The sequence below is a fragment of the Lonchura striata genome, chromosome 28, assembly GCF_046129695.1.
Source record: "Lonchura striata isolate bLonStr1 chromosome 28, bLonStr1.mat, whole genome shotgun sequence".
NCBI lineage: Eukaryota > Metazoa > Chordata > Aves > Passeriformes > Estrildidae > Lonchura > Lonchura striata.
Window position 1 is genome coordinate 7,083,463 of NC_134630.1, and position 15,304 is coordinate 7,098,766.

General features: G+C 49.8%; 1 protein-coding gene across 1 annotated transcript in view; it reads right to left on the reverse strand.

Annotated features, from left to right (window-relative positions):
• Positions 1-3,331: 3,331 nt before the first annotated feature.
• The window catches only part of ELL (elongation factor for RNA polymerase II), a 50,756-nt gene continuing 38,783 nt past the window's right edge, over positions 3,332-15,304 (reverse strand). Inside the window, exons 7-12 of the mRNA XM_021545124.3 lie at positions 14,585-14,681; positions 10,836-11,328; positions 8,292-8,358; positions 5,823-5,994; positions 4,936-4,980; positions 3,332-3,940 (exon numbers count right to left, since the gene is read on the reverse strand). Coding sequence (XP_021400799.1) covers positions 3,836-3,940; positions 4,936-4,980; positions 5,823-5,994; positions 8,292-8,358; positions 10,836-11,328; positions 14,585-14,681 — 979 coding nt within the window. The 3' untranslated portion in view covers positions 3,332-3,835. The remainder of the gene's footprint in view (positions 3,941-4,935; positions 4,981-5,822; positions 5,995-8,291; positions 8,359-10,835; positions 11,329-14,584; positions 14,682-15,304) is intronic.

The following is a 15,304-nucleotide window of genomic DNA, read 5'->3' on the forward strand; positions in this document are numbered from 1 at the left end:
AGGGTAACGGGGGCCCGGCGTGCGGAGCTGGGCTCAGAAGCCACGTCTGGAACTAAAACTGGAGGATTTGGGGGTTTGCAAGAGCCTGGGCTCAGCTCTTGCTCCGTGGCCGAGTCCCACCGGTGTCTCCTCGTGTGGGTGCTGCAAGGACGAGGACACCTTTTAACAAATAAACCAAGACTCTGTAAAATGTTATTTGACCCCTGGAGGATTGTCACCTTCTTTTTGCTGCTTTGGAAGGGCAATCCCGAATGCAGCACTGAAGCCAAGGGACACGTTGGGGACACAGGGAATGCAGGGCCGGCACCTGTGGCCTCCATCCCGGAGTTTGTGCTGCTCAGCCTCTGCTCCGGGAGGGAGGCAGCAGGAACACAGCAGCTATTCCAAGACCACCGTGCTCCCGAGTGGTTTTATCCTGGATTTCATTTTGCTGGCTCCATCCAGCCTGGGGGATGCTGCTGAAGGCAGGGCCAGAGCAACCCATGGTGACAGCAAGGGACACTCCTGGCACAGCCCAGGTGCATCCCGAGCTTTTTTGGGATGACTGAGCCCGGTGGGAAGAGGTGGGAACTGCAGCAGGGCCCGTGCCAGGCTCATGCCCACCTCCTGCTGCAGCAGCAGCCCGGGATGAGCTCAGTGCTGCAGCAGCCCCTCGGCGCCCTGCGAGCATCCCCGAGCCTCCTGCCGCTCCAGGCTGGCACCAGCAGCATCCAGCACCTCCTCCGAGCAGCTTTTCCCCCAAAATGCCCGGGGGTGCTGCAGTGGGACCCCCCCGGCTCGTGCCAGGGCTGGAGGCTGATGCCAGGCCCGCTCCAAGCACCTCTTCCCTCTCCTTTCTTACCTACTCCCTGCTCTGCCACTGCAGCTCGCTCAAGTGACCCGGTTCCTTCCCGTTTCCTGCTTCCAAGCTCCAGCCATTTATCACCTTTCCCTTTTGAGTTTCCTTGCAGGGAGAAGCACTGAAAAGAAATCCACGACCTTATTGTCTGCTTGTTTTCCAATACAGTGAATTTATTATATGTTGCAAAATCAGCATTCAGCTTTTTTAGTGTACAAAAAAAGGACACTAGCTCTTAAGAAAAAAAGATTAGGAAAGCTGAAGACTATGCTGCCTTGAAATTGTAACATTTTGGCAAAGTGAAAAGCTCTTTTGTAAACTCCAACTCCATGGCTCAATATAGTTTTTATCCACAGTACAATATTACAAAGTAAAACACAGTATCAATAAGTTAAGATCATACTTAAATCACCTAGAACTGGTTTCTATTAACCCAAAAAGCACAAAATTTTGCCTAAGCTTCATCGTCTCTAAAAAGAAAAAAAAAAAAAAAAAAAAAAAGGCAGATTAGACTACAATTCTTTAACACAGTCCAAAACAAAAGTGAAGCAGGAAGTTGGTGGATGCTAATTGGGTCTCACAGTTTGGATAATTAATTAAATATTTTCAGGGTTTTTTTTTTAATATTCAAATTTTTTAGAAGTTCCAGAATATACATGTAAATGTACACAATACATCTTTGTATACAACTCTGTTTGCAAAAATATCTTATAGCAGATGTATAAAGATTGAGATCCATCTCTATCCCCCCCCTCCCCAAGCAACAACAACAAAAAAAACCCCTCCTTTCAAAATATTAAGGATTAGGAGAAGTGTTTCCATGGAAGAATTTACTCATCCTGGGTTTGTAGCTGCTGCCTCTTCTGCCATCCCGAGTTGCGCCTCCTCAGCAGTCCAACGAAGCCCCCAGCACGCCCCAGCACTGGGGAAATTCCCCTTTTTCCACCCAAAAATCCCGGCGGGGCTGTGCAGTGCCAGCGCCAGAGCGGGGCCGAGGGTTTGGGACATGCCCACCCCCCTCATCCCCTCAATCCTCATCCCCCATCCCAGCCCAGGGCGGAATTCACCGAAATTCCCAGCCCCAAGCTCCTTCCTGCAGCAGCAGCAGGGGCGGGCGTGGGGCTGCCCCACCTGCAGCTCTGCTGTGGGTTAGAAGGGATGGGAGCACAGCATTCCTGACCCCCGGATTCCCAGCAGGAATTAACGCCCTGGGGGGTTCTGGGGTGCTCCCCCTGTGCTCCTCGCCCTGCTTCTTCCACAGTGGAAGGCTGGTGGCATTCCAAGGGCCACCGTGGCACCCTGGCTGTCACCCTTCCCTCGGAGAAGGGGATGGCAAAGCCCTGCCGAGCGCTGGATGCACAGGGAGAGACCTCAGAATAAAGTGACAAAGCAAAAGCAGTGGCCCCGGCCGTGTGACAGCAATGAAATTATAATATAATAAGAATCAGCAATTTTATCTCCTATTTTTTCATACAGCAGATGGACCCACGTTTTGTTTGGGGCAAGGGGAAAAAAAAAAAAACCAACCCTTTCAAAATAACTCCTTGTTGTAAGAAGTGTTTCCCTCCTTTACTCTGCCATTCCTCTCCTTCAAAGGGTGAAAGGCTCTTCAGTGCAACCTCCAAGGGAAGGAGACTCCACAGGGAAGGAATCCTTTACTCCGAGATAAACGGAAGCGGGAAGAAGTCAAATCCCACAGGCTGGCAGGATTAAAAAGGGGAGAGGGGAGAGAAAGAAAGGACCAGCAGAGTTAAAGGACACCTTTGTGCTTTTTGGAGTGTTTCTCACACCCTGGCCATACTCTGAAACGTTCCCTTCAATCCAAAGGAAAAGAATTAAATAAAAAAATCAGGAAGCAGGACTGCAGGGAGAAGCTGGCTGAGATGGAGCACACCAGTGGAAGGGATCCGCGTGGGAAAGCAGCACCTTGCTGCTCTCACAAGGATTTGCTGCTGCCTTGCAAAGACACACAGAGAAATATCCCAGGAGAAAGCAGAGCACCCCCCACCCCCTCCTCTCATGGATCAAGGGATGAAGTCACTCCTCTGGGTGACTCTTGGGTCACTTTTAGTAATACTGCAAGGAAAGGGTCCCAAGCACTTGGCCTAAAAGGAAAAGGGAGGCACAGTTTTAGAAAAAAGATGCTTTTTTCTTTGATACAAAAATAGACCATAGTCTCATTAGCGATTAATAAAATTGGCTGCCTTGGTAGAAAATTAGAAAAGTCAAAGCCAGACAGGTCTCATCTTCCCAGCGCTGCTAGCTGGGGGTGAACTGGGCAGACTGGGCAGGAGGTTTGTACCCAAATGCACAAAGCAGATTTAAAAAAAAAAAAAAAAAAAAAGAAGGGGGCGTTTTGGGGTTTTTGTTTTTTTTTTTGGGATCCACCTGTGCCCTGACCAAGGTGCTGAGCCCCGGGGGACCCCTGTGCTGCCACCACCACCCCCCGAGCCCCAGGAGGACAATGACAAAGCAGGGCCAGACAAGGAGAGCTCAGGGAACGTGGTGTATTTCCGCGGAGCCGGGAGCAGACAGCTCTCATTCCAAACAGTCCTAGCAGCAATTCCAGTTCCTCACCATTCGTAGGACAATTTGTAACCCACGTGGAGCTGGGGAATTACAACTTCATGCCAAACTTTTAATCCATGAAAACTACAGATTCTTAACCTTTGGGAGCTTCGGTCACTTTAGGCAAGTTTTCCCTTAAGTGTCAAACGCTGGCTTCAAATAAGCAGAATTTTTTTTGTTTGTTTTTTTGTTTGTTTGTTTTTGTTATCCATTTGTTACATTCCAACATTCAGAGAGGCTTAAAAACTCGGGAGGAGCGTGCTGGACGTGGACATGACAGATCTGGCATCTTAAAGTCATCCCCAAGTTCTTCAACCACGAGGAATTAATGCTCGTCTCTGAAAGGGATTTTGGGTGTATAAAAGGGAACGTGACGTCCAGGGTGACTGGATTTTGGTTTGCCCTACCCAGTCCAGGGGTGGGTGGCAGCTAAAACTGCTGCTGGTCATACTCTGCTATCAGTTTTTTGATGTGGGCCAGTTTGTTGTGGAGGTATTCGCAGCGGTTCTTCTCTTGGCTGTAATTGGGGTTTGTCTGTAAAACAGAACAAACAAAAAAAAAAAGGAAGTGCAGAGGTGGGAAAGGTTCTGGACAAATCAAAGCTGAGAACAGATCATGGAATCAATCATGGGATGGTTTGGGTTGGAGGGAATGCAAAGATCATCTCATCCCATCCCACCTTCCACTGTCCCAAGCCCCATCCAACAATTCCAGGGATCCAGGGGCAGCCTCACTTCTCTGGGAATTCCATCTCGCTCCCTCCCAGGGAAGAATTTCCTAATATCCCACCTAAACCTCCCCTCTTTCAGCTTAAAACCATGGAAAGAAGCTTCTTCAGATCCCTCTTTGAAATAGTCCTGATGAAATCCCTTTGCAGCATTCTCCAGCTCCAGGAGCCTCCTCACAGGGAAGGAGCACATCTGAGTTAGGCTTGGCCTAACTGGGCTTCCAACAATCACCACCCACCCTCTGCCCCACCTCAGAGGCTCTGGAACAAAGATAAACTTCCAACATGCAGGGGATTTCTTCAAAGAGCTCCTAAATCCCCCAGGACCACAGGCTCAGGGCCACGTTCACTTATTTAAAGGAAAAAACCCCAAATCCCCACCGGCGTGGGGATGCTTTGCATAAAAATACTGACATTTTACGTGCCCCAAACGCCAAAAATCTGGGGCCAGAGCTGCAGAGCCTGATCCCAGCTGGGATCTGTGGCCCAGCAGCCCCCAGAGGATCCTGTTATCCCTCAGCCTGTGCATCTGAGACACAAACTGTTCCTTCCCCGGGGAGATAAAGGCCTGGGTGAACGCAGGCGTGGTGCCACGGCCACGGCTCAGCGATCCCCAGGATCCACGGGGCACTCCCAGCTCCCCCCAAACCTCTCTGATCTGCTGGAGGGACGGGCTGGAGCTGAACAAAGATCTGCTGGAATTGCCTCAGAGCCTGGCTCTGCTCTTGGCAAGGGCCCATCTCTTTCAGTCACACCAGGGGCACCACCCAAAAGCCTTCTGTGGCCAAGGACATTCCCTTACCTTTTTAATTTTCCGATATTCCTGTAAAATTTGATCGTGGATGGTCTAAAAAAAAAAAAAAAAAGGAGAGAGAGGAAAAAAAAAGGGTATTATTTTATTATTTTCAGTTCTGCTGTAGGTATCTACTGATGGCTCAATGTACACAATTCCTCCACATTCCAGCCAAAATCTGCTCCCTCCATGGTTTCCCTGGGCAGATCCAAAGAATTCCATGGATATCCTGGAGCTGACACAGAAGGATAAAGCCCCACTCCCCACCTGTGTGACAAGCACCTGGATTCCAGGATAATTCACATTTCCAAAGCCCCAGCTGATATTTTTCCCCTGCCACACCAAGATCTAAAAACAATCCAGTGAGGAATTTTGCAAGGAGAAGGGGCAGGAGGTTTGAGGGACGAAGCTGTGCTTAGCACAATAGGTGCTCTGTAAAAATCTGTTTATTATCCTCGACGAGACTCACTTTTTCAAGCTAATGAATAGCTAAAACTCTTTAAAAATCACTCTGACAAGCCCAATAATGCTGCATTATTAAGATCAAAGATTGCAGAGGAACAGATGACCCCGTGCTAACTCCCCTTCCAGCCCTGATACGCTCCCATATGTGCAAATATGAGATTTCTGGCTGGGATACACTAATAGCTTCCAGCAGCTTTTGGCTAAGGACACCAATTGTCTCACTGAGGCCTTTCCTTGTCAACAAGTCCCATGATGTGGCTCCAGCCTGAAAAAGGAGCAGCACAGAGCTGGGTGAGGAGCATCCCCCGGAGCTGTCAGCTGTGTGCACGTTCCCCAGCAGTTCTGAGGCTGGAATTCGGACACATCAAAGACCTGCAGCTCTGCCACGTGCACGGGGAGCTTTTCCCAGCTCTATTTTTATTTTTTTTTACCTTGTACTCCTCGGAGCCCTGCAGAAGCTGCTTCAGCTTGGCGTCCAGCTGGGTGAACCGTCGGGTTATCCGCTCTATCCGGGCGTGCAGGTCCCGGTACTCGCTGTACTCCGCGTTGAAGTCGTTCTTGTAGCTCTGACGCTGCTCCGAGGAGGAAATGGCTGCGTATTTTCTGCAGGGGAAAAAAGGTTTTGGGTCAGTGGGGTTTGGGTTTTGGGGGGATTGGTTTTATTGGGGATTGGTTTTAGACAGGGGGGAATCGGTTTTGGGGGATTCTCTCCGGGTTGCGGCGGTGCCGAGCGCAGGGGAATGAGCCTGGAAATGGGATCGTGGATAATTTAGGATCACAGGATCATCTAAATGGGATTTTGGGGAAGGAATTCTTCACTGTGGATGGAATTCCCAGAGAAGCTGTGGTTGCCTCATCGCTGGAGGCGTTTGGAACATCCCTGGATGGTGGAAGGTGTCTCTGCCTGAGGCAGGGGTGGGAATGGATGGGCTTCAGCTCATTCCAACCCAAACCATCCTGGGATTCAAGCTGGAAAAGCCCTCCAAGATCAAATCCCAGCACTGCCAAGGCCACCACTAAACTACATCCCCAAGTGTCACATCCACATGGATTAAATCCCTCCAGGGATGGTGATTCCCTGTCCCAGTGAAGAATTTCTCCTTGAAATCCCATCCAAATCTCCCCTGGTGCAGCTTGAGGCCGTTCCCTCTCACCCTGACTTGCATTAAAGTAGCAAATTATGGAGGCAACCACCGGGGATTGTTGCCTTGACCTCCTGTAAAACAAACAATGTTTGCTCCCAAAACTTCCTATCTCTGGCAGATAGGGTGGGATGGGCAGGTACAGCCAAGCCTGGAGCAGCTGGGGGTGGAGGAGGACACTCAGATAGTGCTGCCACAGCTCCTCTGACTCCTGCTGGCCCGCAGAACATGCAGTTCTGCATCTGTGCCAGGCATTGGAACAGCAGGAATATGATGCTTCCAGTGTTAAGAGTCTTTAAAGGAACACAAAAAGCATTGAGCCATCGTTGCAAAACGCTCGCAGGGTGATTATGTGGCAAGAGCACCACAAGAAACCACGGTGAGGAGCTTTATTCTGGTTTTTTTTTCCCACCAGCAACTCTATTTCCAGCACCTTCTAGAGACACTCGGCGTGTCCTGGGCTCAGGTTGAACTGATGTGCCTTTGGGGGCCTTTCAGAAGTTATTCTGCTCAACAAAAAGCCATTAAAGCTGATATTTACAGCCCTCTCTGAAGGTAAAACTCATTTTTTGGGTAGGTGATGGCTCTAATTTGCCTCCCTGCTCTGGCTGCAGCAGGGCCAGTGTGGTGCCTGAACATGGAAAAGCTGATTTAGGCCTAAAATTAAGGGGGAACTTCCAGTGTTTTAACTTTTTAAGTGCTCTAAACTTCTAGAACTGACTTCTTGCCGGGGGCTGGGATGAAGAACCATCCACCCAGGATAAAGAAGCATCAAACAGCAGTGACAGCTCTTAGAATTTGAGGAGCTGGGCACAACCCACTCAGATCACACTGGGTGAGACCACAGAGCTCCCACAGCTCAGAAACCTCTCCCAGTTTTTTTTTGGAGCTGCAATATCCTACTTTGCGGGGGGATCAGCACGTGGGTGAAGGGAAAAAAAACCCCACACCCCAGCCACCCAAATTCTTTGGAATAACTCTAAAAATGTCACCTTGAAGGGGTTGTTTGTATGGCTGATCCAGCCCAGCAAAGCAGAAACCAAAGCAGAAACCTTTATCTGCCCTAGAGCTTCCTCCTCCTCCTCCTCCATCCCTTCCCTCTGATGGAAACAACCCCCAAGGCTGGGACGTGCACAGGGAATTTTCCCCCCCCAGCTACAACTTTTTCCCCACCCCAAAGCTTTGTTTAGAACAGGTTTGGGTTTATGCAGATTCTGGGCTTCCTTCACAGGGATTTTTGGGCTTTGGTTGTTTAATTAACCTCGAGGGAATCTGATTAAAGAGACAAGAAACAACTCGGATCCTAACCCAGGGGTTAGAGCCTCCCAGGAAAGAATATTTCACTGCTCTATGGAGATGATCTTGGCTCTGAAGAGGGCAAGAATTAGCAAACCACCCCAAATCCTTCCCTGCCCTGCCCTCCCCAGCACAAAAGCAGATTATTCCCTCTCAAAGTTTCCAGCTGGAACGTGGAGATGTTTAATCCTTACAAACCCCTCTAAGGTATGAAATGTTTCTTGAAGGACTTAATTTATAGGAGGTAACCTTGAACTCCTGAAGGAGGTAAAAACCAGCTTTGATATCAAGTTTAGTCTCAACTATTAATCTGCAGAGCTGGGTTTACTCTTTTTCTTACACCCACCTAACCAAGTTCTATCAAATAACACAAAAACTCCAACAGAAATCCCCAGCACGTTGTGATTTCTTAGCTTGAAACATGATCCCAAAGTGATGAAGCAAACTAATAAACATACTTACAATAAATAATCTGGCATTTCTGAAGTTGATGTTGGTACACTAGAATTATTGCATGTTCCATTTAAACCTGAAAAAATAAAGATTTGTTTATAGATGTTCCTAAACTTCAAAGCTCTCTGCGATTCAGCTTCAAACTCGTAAAACTGGCCTGCAATATACAGTTTATGGAATTCTAAAGGATTTCTGTTTTGCTTGGAACTGACAGAGGCAGAGGAGCCACGACAAGGTGGCTCAAAGTTCAAGGCTCCTCCAGTATTTGTCTGTCAGCAAAACACCACCAGCGTTTTGCACCGAGCAGAGAAAAAAATCTGAATTTAGTTGGTGGATAAACAGTGGGATAACAGCGAGAGCAGCACTGGGAGTGAGGAAAACACAGCCCTGGGCCCAGAGAGCTGAGCTGGGCAAGGGGAACCTTCTGTTCTCCTGCTTCTACACTTGAGAGATTCCCCTGGGAATACCCAGGCTGAGATTCCTGAATTGATGCCCCAGAGTCCTGCAGGGCACCACGGAGAGGATTTTGGGGAATGCAGCTCCAAACACAAACCCAGGCATTAAAGAACGTTCAGAAATTGAAGGAAGAACAGAATAAACCTAAAGCAGACTCATCCTGCAGGATAAACGTGGAGGAGGAAAGCAGCTGGATCCACGCTTGGAAAGGGATATTTTCCACAAATTTTGTGTTGCGTTCCAAACCCTCACCAGATCCAGCTGCACAACCTGAGTCAGCAGTACCCTGAGTGCATCCTTAAAAAGATGGAATTTCCTCTGAATTTCCAGGGAAAAGCTTTCCTGAGCAGGATGGGAGGATGGCACAAACCCAGTGCTGCTGAAGCCATCCCAACCCCAAATTCCTGCCGCAGCTCCTCCTGCTTCCCCTCCTTTCCCCACCACAGCGTGGAAGATCAGAACAGGGCTCAAGGATGGTGGCAGGGAGGGGACACGGGAGGTTTCTTTTGCCTGTGAGTGCCATCTACTGACTGAAAAGACCCCAAAGGTCCCTCCAGAGCCTCTGGAACAAAATTCCTGGGAGAAACTCCCACTTCTGGCAGGAGGTGTTCCCTGCCCACGGCAGGTGGTGGAACCAGATGAGCTTTAAGGTCCTTCCAAGCCAAACTTTTTGTGATTCTCTGCTTCCCTACAGCTCCAGGGGGAATTTGAGGAAGGAGCAGGATGAGGCTGGTGCTACCCACAGAAGGAAAACATCCCAGTTCTGGCTGTGCAGGATCCAAGCAGGACTGACCACATCCTGTTTATGATTGCTCCCAGTCCAGCTCGCATTTGTTACCTCAAAACAGCAGCAGGAACAAACCCCAACTCCCGATAATGAACAAAAATCCGGGAATTTAACAGCAAAGAAAGGCAGAAAAGATGGTGGAGGAGGCTCAGCAATTTCCCAGGAATTTGGGTATTTTGAAGACAAGAAGAGAGAATGTGTGAGTGTCTCTCCAGAACCACTCCAGGGGCTCACGGGGAAGAGAAACAACGTGGAAGAAACACAACATTCACCCAAAAAAACCTGGGATTGACACAAAATTCTCAGCTCTGCAGTGCCACACAGCCATCAGCCCCACAGACTGTGCTCAGCAATCACTGCTGAGCCATCACAATGCATTTTGTCACTGCAGCAAAGCCTGTGGGGCAGGGGAGGGCTGGGACCAGCTCAATCCCAACACCCTGAGGAGCTCCCCCTTCCCAGGAATCCAGCAAACCAGTCTCCATTTCAAAATATTGTCCTTTTGGAGGCACAACTGGAGCATTTTCATGCACCAAGCAGGAAGGGGAATGTAGAAAATAGTAACAGGGTGAAGGCAAATGCACAAAGGAATATTTATAACAGATATTCCCAGAGGCTGCAGGGAAAGTCCCAGTGCCCTGGGGAGCTGTAACAAACAGCAGAAAACATGGAAACAGCAGGAAAAGGAATGGATGGGATCAGCCAAAAAATATTCTCTGCTCTGGCTTCTAAGGGTGCACGAACCTGACTTTGAAATAGTGGCTTGATGGAAAATGTTTTCACCCCACCTCAGTGGAGGTTCACTGCTGTGTCAGCCCTTGGAGAAATAAATCCCCAGCCCTAGTGGGATGTAAGGAAGCTTTTCCAGCCTGGAAGAGCTGGTTCCCCACTGCTTTAGCAGCATTTATCACCAGGTTTATCTATCATTTCTTTTGTAGCCAATTTTAAAAGCTTTTGTGAGTAACTTTTCATTAAAAACCCAAACAGCAGTCATCACAACAGCCAACACAAGCGCTGCACTGCTCTTCCCACTGCTCCCAGCCTTTCATCCCCACAGATTATCCCAGCTTTTAATTTAACCAGGAGAAACATGACACGCTCTGAAGCAGTTCCAAACAGCACGAAAGGTTAAACAGGAAAAACCTGACAGCCTGTGTGGAGAGGAAGCACCTCTGGTGATTTGGGGGCAGGACAGCGCTGGCATTTGGGTCCCTGCTGGCATTTGGGACGGCCCAGGATGTGCCCATTCCTGCAGGCAATCCTGGCACCACACCCAGCCAACACCAAAGCACCTCCGGGCCCCCACTCACCTGGCACCTGCTCCTGGGGAACACTAACTAAGTCAGCATTTTTTATTACTTCACAGTTCTGCTTCTCCTCTTTGCACTTCTCCTCGCTCTTCTTCTCCTTCCTCTCCTTCTCCTTGTCTTTGTGCTTTTTGGATTTTTTCTTGGATTTGACGTAGGAGCCGCAGTTGTGTTTGCTGCTCTGGGCACAGTCTGTGGGCAGGGGGTGCCCCAGTCTCTCGGGAGGCTCCGTGCTCTCACAGTCTCTGCCGTTGTGGGTCAGGTCGTTGCTGACATCGGCGAGGGGATCGTGCGGCCGGGGCAGCTCCAGGGCGGGCAGGGAGGAGCTGGAGGGCTCGGGCAGAGCCGGGGGCAGGGCAGGGGGGGCCAGGCTGTCCTTCCCGTTGGAGGAGTTCAGCTTCCCGTTCAGGGTGGGCTGCGTTCTGTGAGCCAAATGCGAGATCCTGGGCTTTTTGTTGGCCAGGGGGTCGATGAACTCCGCAGGTAAGGGTCGCTTCTGTTAGGGAGGAGAGGGGAGAAAAAGGAGAAATAAATCGCCTCGAAGGTGCCTAAGTGGAGCTGGGTGTCACTGTAAAGAGCCTGGCTGGGACACTTGGCTTGAACTAAGTACGGACATTGAAATGTTAATTAGACAATTGCTCCTGGGAATCACCTACACCCTCACCCAAACTAGGACTGGGATGCAAAATAATCTAGTGGAATCATGGGAGGGGGTTTTGGGGATGAAAAACACCCCAAAATGAAAAAGAGGGGCACAGTGGAGGGGGCTGGATGGGTGTGCTGGTTGGGGAAAAGGGAACCCATCCCTATCTGTGTTTGACCTGTCACCACAGCCTGCAGAGGACCAGATTGGACTGGGCTGTGGGAAGCAGGCACAAGGAAAACAGACACTCCTCCTGCTGTTAGCAGGAGGAAAGGAGAGGGATAACTGCTGCTGGACCTCGGCAGCAGGCTCTGCACATCCCCCTAGCCTTTGGCTACCAGTGTGCCAGGAGGAAAGGAGAGAGGACTTCAGATACAGACTGGACACCTCGCTGACTTTTTAATAAAGAGCTGAACACCAATAAAGGCATAGACCCTGTTCATTTCATTACCACTAGGTGGTGGTGCAAGAACAGGGGAGAAGGGAATATCCCCGGGAAAAGCAGTTTATCCATCCCAAGCCGCTTCCCGCACCTCGGTGGGACAGCTTGAAGAATCCCATCAGCAATTCCTGACCTCCCCCATAATTATCCACACACAACCCCCAGCCCGCTCTCCCTGCAGCTTCTGTCGAACCCAGCCCTTTGGAAATCAAACCCTGCAGCCCCTCTCCCCCTCAGAGAGTGGAAATATCCCTGGCAGTGCCCAAGGCCAGGCTGGACAGGGCTTGGAGCAGGTGGGATGCTGGTGTCCCTGCCCATGGCAGGGGTGGCACTGGATGATCCTTAAATCTCCCTTCCAACCCAAACAATTCCGTGATAAAAACATCTGTCCTGAGCACCCCAAAGTCCCTGTGAAGGAGAAACGTGCTCAGCCCTCTGGAGCAGGGAGGGATTCACCAGTTTTGCGTTTTATTCCCAGCTCTGTGGCCGAGAGCTTCGCCCCTTCCCCGCTCCTTCCTCTTCTCAAGAGCGAGGCCTTGCCCGGAAGAGGGGAGGAAGTGCCAAGTGCTCATTTCTCAGAATTTCAGGCGAAAGGGGACATCTAGAAAGCCACGTCACAGGGCAACACGACCTGAGCAACCCTTTTTTCAGCAAGGGGAGAGAAGGAAGTGGTTCCCAGCTGTGCCCATACCTCGGAGGCAGCTGTCTCCAGCCTGGAAAAGCTGCTCCATGGAAGAACCCATCCATCAGGCTCAGCCCAGCCAAAAGCACCTCAGGAGCCCTCAGTGTGTGCCCACCTGGCAGCTCTGGGGCTGCAACAGCTCTGAGCCAAAGATTATTTTGTGCCCAGAGGAAAACAAGTGATAGCTCTGTGTATTTCTTTTGGATAATCCATTATTTTCTTTCTGTCTCAGGCAGGATCACGACGTGTTTGCGAATGGAAATGTCGTTCCGTGGCTGAAATGCAGTTGGATGGTGGCTGGAGCAGCCCCTAATTCCCTCTTTTTCCCCTGGGATTTTCTCTCTTTTTGCTAACTCAGGGGTCTTTGAGGCCACTGCTCAATGCCAGGAATTCTTTCCACCTGTCAGGGTAATTAAGGAAGAGCTGCTGGTTCTGCCACTGAGCTCAAGGGGCAAGGACAGCACGTCCGACCGGCTTGGCAACATCACCTCCCAGAGCTCCCGGTGTCCATCTCCCCCAGGAGGGGCCATCCCCGTCCACAGGGCTCTGAACAGGTGACACAGCTCAAAAATCTGCCAGATTTTACAACCTTGTCCCTAAAACCAACAAATACCAGCTGCTCCAAACTCATCTCTCTGGTTAGGAGGGTTATATACATCCGTTTTCTAGAATTACCAGACCCATCTTCTTCACCTTCATTGCACAGCTGAACCTTCCCAAAATATTCTGCATTCCAGCCTACCAAATCCCAATCCTCTGCTGGCACTGCAGCCATTACAAACCATTTCTCTAAACAGAAACTACAGCCAGAGAGCATTAAAAGAGTGACAGCTCACAACACTGTGGTTTGCTGTCTGACACGACAGAATCATGCTGGAAACATTTATATTCCACGTTGGACTGTCCCTGTTTCACCAGGCTTCTCTAAATCCAACCCACCCAACCACCCAAAGTTTCAGCTGGGTCATTCTGAGAGATCAAAACCTCACCCTAAACACTTTGAATCTTTAAAATACGGACAGCCAGAGGAACAAGATGAGTTTTCAACCTTAAAAAATGACACAAGACCAGGATCTTTCCGAGCTAACTTGAAGGTGATCATTCTTCATTCACCAGGAGCATGCCCACAGCAGAGCAGGAGAGGATTTGGAATCAGCTACCTGGCAAACAAGTTACACAGTCCTTGTTCTCAAGCAGAGAATTGCCTCTCTCTCAGTGCCAGAGAGCACATAATTTCTTTACCTGTTAATATTCTTTGCCACTAATCCTCGGTGCGTCTGTCCAGACAAGCAGGCATTACACATTCCATTGGCAGGAGAAGAATAAATACCCAACTTGTCTGGGCTGACCCACACTGGGAGAAGGGAAGGCAGAGCATTTCACAACGCCAGCAACGCCTGTGCTGGGAGATACTGGGAGAAGTGGGGACAAGGCTCTGCCTGACACGCGTCAAACGTGGCTCCTGTGTGGTTTATGGCCATGGAAAAAACAGGCAAAATGTTCTTTTCACAGCTCCCTGCTCTGGCATCTCCCAGGCAGGAGCAGCCCAACCTGCCCCTGATCTGCCACGGCAATTAGGCTGCAAAAGGTCAAGGGTTTTCATAACTCAGCCATGTTTGGGAGCTGCTTATTACAGCTTCGTTCCACTCAATTATTAGTAATGAGGAAAACACAAGCTCGTTCTCCCAGGAACTCCAGGAGGGATGGAGGCACTGCAAAAGGAATTTAGCCCTTAAAACTAAACCTGAGCCTCACTGTTAGAGATCCTCCCCACAGGCTCTCTCTGAGCCACGTCCAGAGGAGAAACAGATGCTGAGCAAAGCCAGAATGAGACTGCAACTCAATAAAACAGAAATAAAACCCCAAGGACCTCCTGACCCGGCAGCAGGTGATTACAGGGTGCAGACAGGCACAGCTCAGCCTGGACCCAGCAGCCAAATCCATCAGGAGCACAGGGATGCAGGGGCTGGGAGGGGATCACCCACCTGGGGGGGAGAGCTGGAGTTGAGGGTGTCCTTCGGAGGGCTCAGGGAAGGAGCTTCTCCCTGGAAAGCGCCGCTGTTCTGGGGCTGGCACAGCTTCCTGCAAAACACAACCGGGGGCTGCTCACAGCCGTGCCAGGGGGCAGCTGGCACTGCACCCCTCGAGCTCGTCCTGGGCTCAAAACTCTGCTTGAGGTGCCACAAAGGAGCTCCAGGTTCTGGTCTCTTGACAGAAGCCTGGAAGGAGAAACTACTGCGGGAAAATATCAGTGATCAACTGGGATTCCTCATCTCCTTCTTGCTTTCCCATCATTTTTGTGGCTCTTTGGCAATGCAAGGAACACCTTGGACCAACAGGCTGAGCTCCTGGACACAGGATTCCCTGTTGAGGATGGAACTCCTTTTTCAACGATTTTACCTTTTTTCTCTTGAACTGGTGATGTAAGAATTAAAACAAATTAATTCCAGCCTCAGAAACATAATTCACGTGGAGATCAGCAAAAGTGGCATGGAATTCTAAGGTGCAAAGGACATCAGATATTATTCCTGCTGATTGAAATACAGCTCAGGGAGACATTAATTAAACTAATTTCTGCTGAGTGTTTGCTTTCTGAGACAACTCAGAAAGCAAAGCTCACTGAAGAGGGGCTGAAACTGAAGCTCAGATGTTGAGGAATAAGTTCTCCCACTCATTAGCATCATTAAAACAACATTTTATGGCAA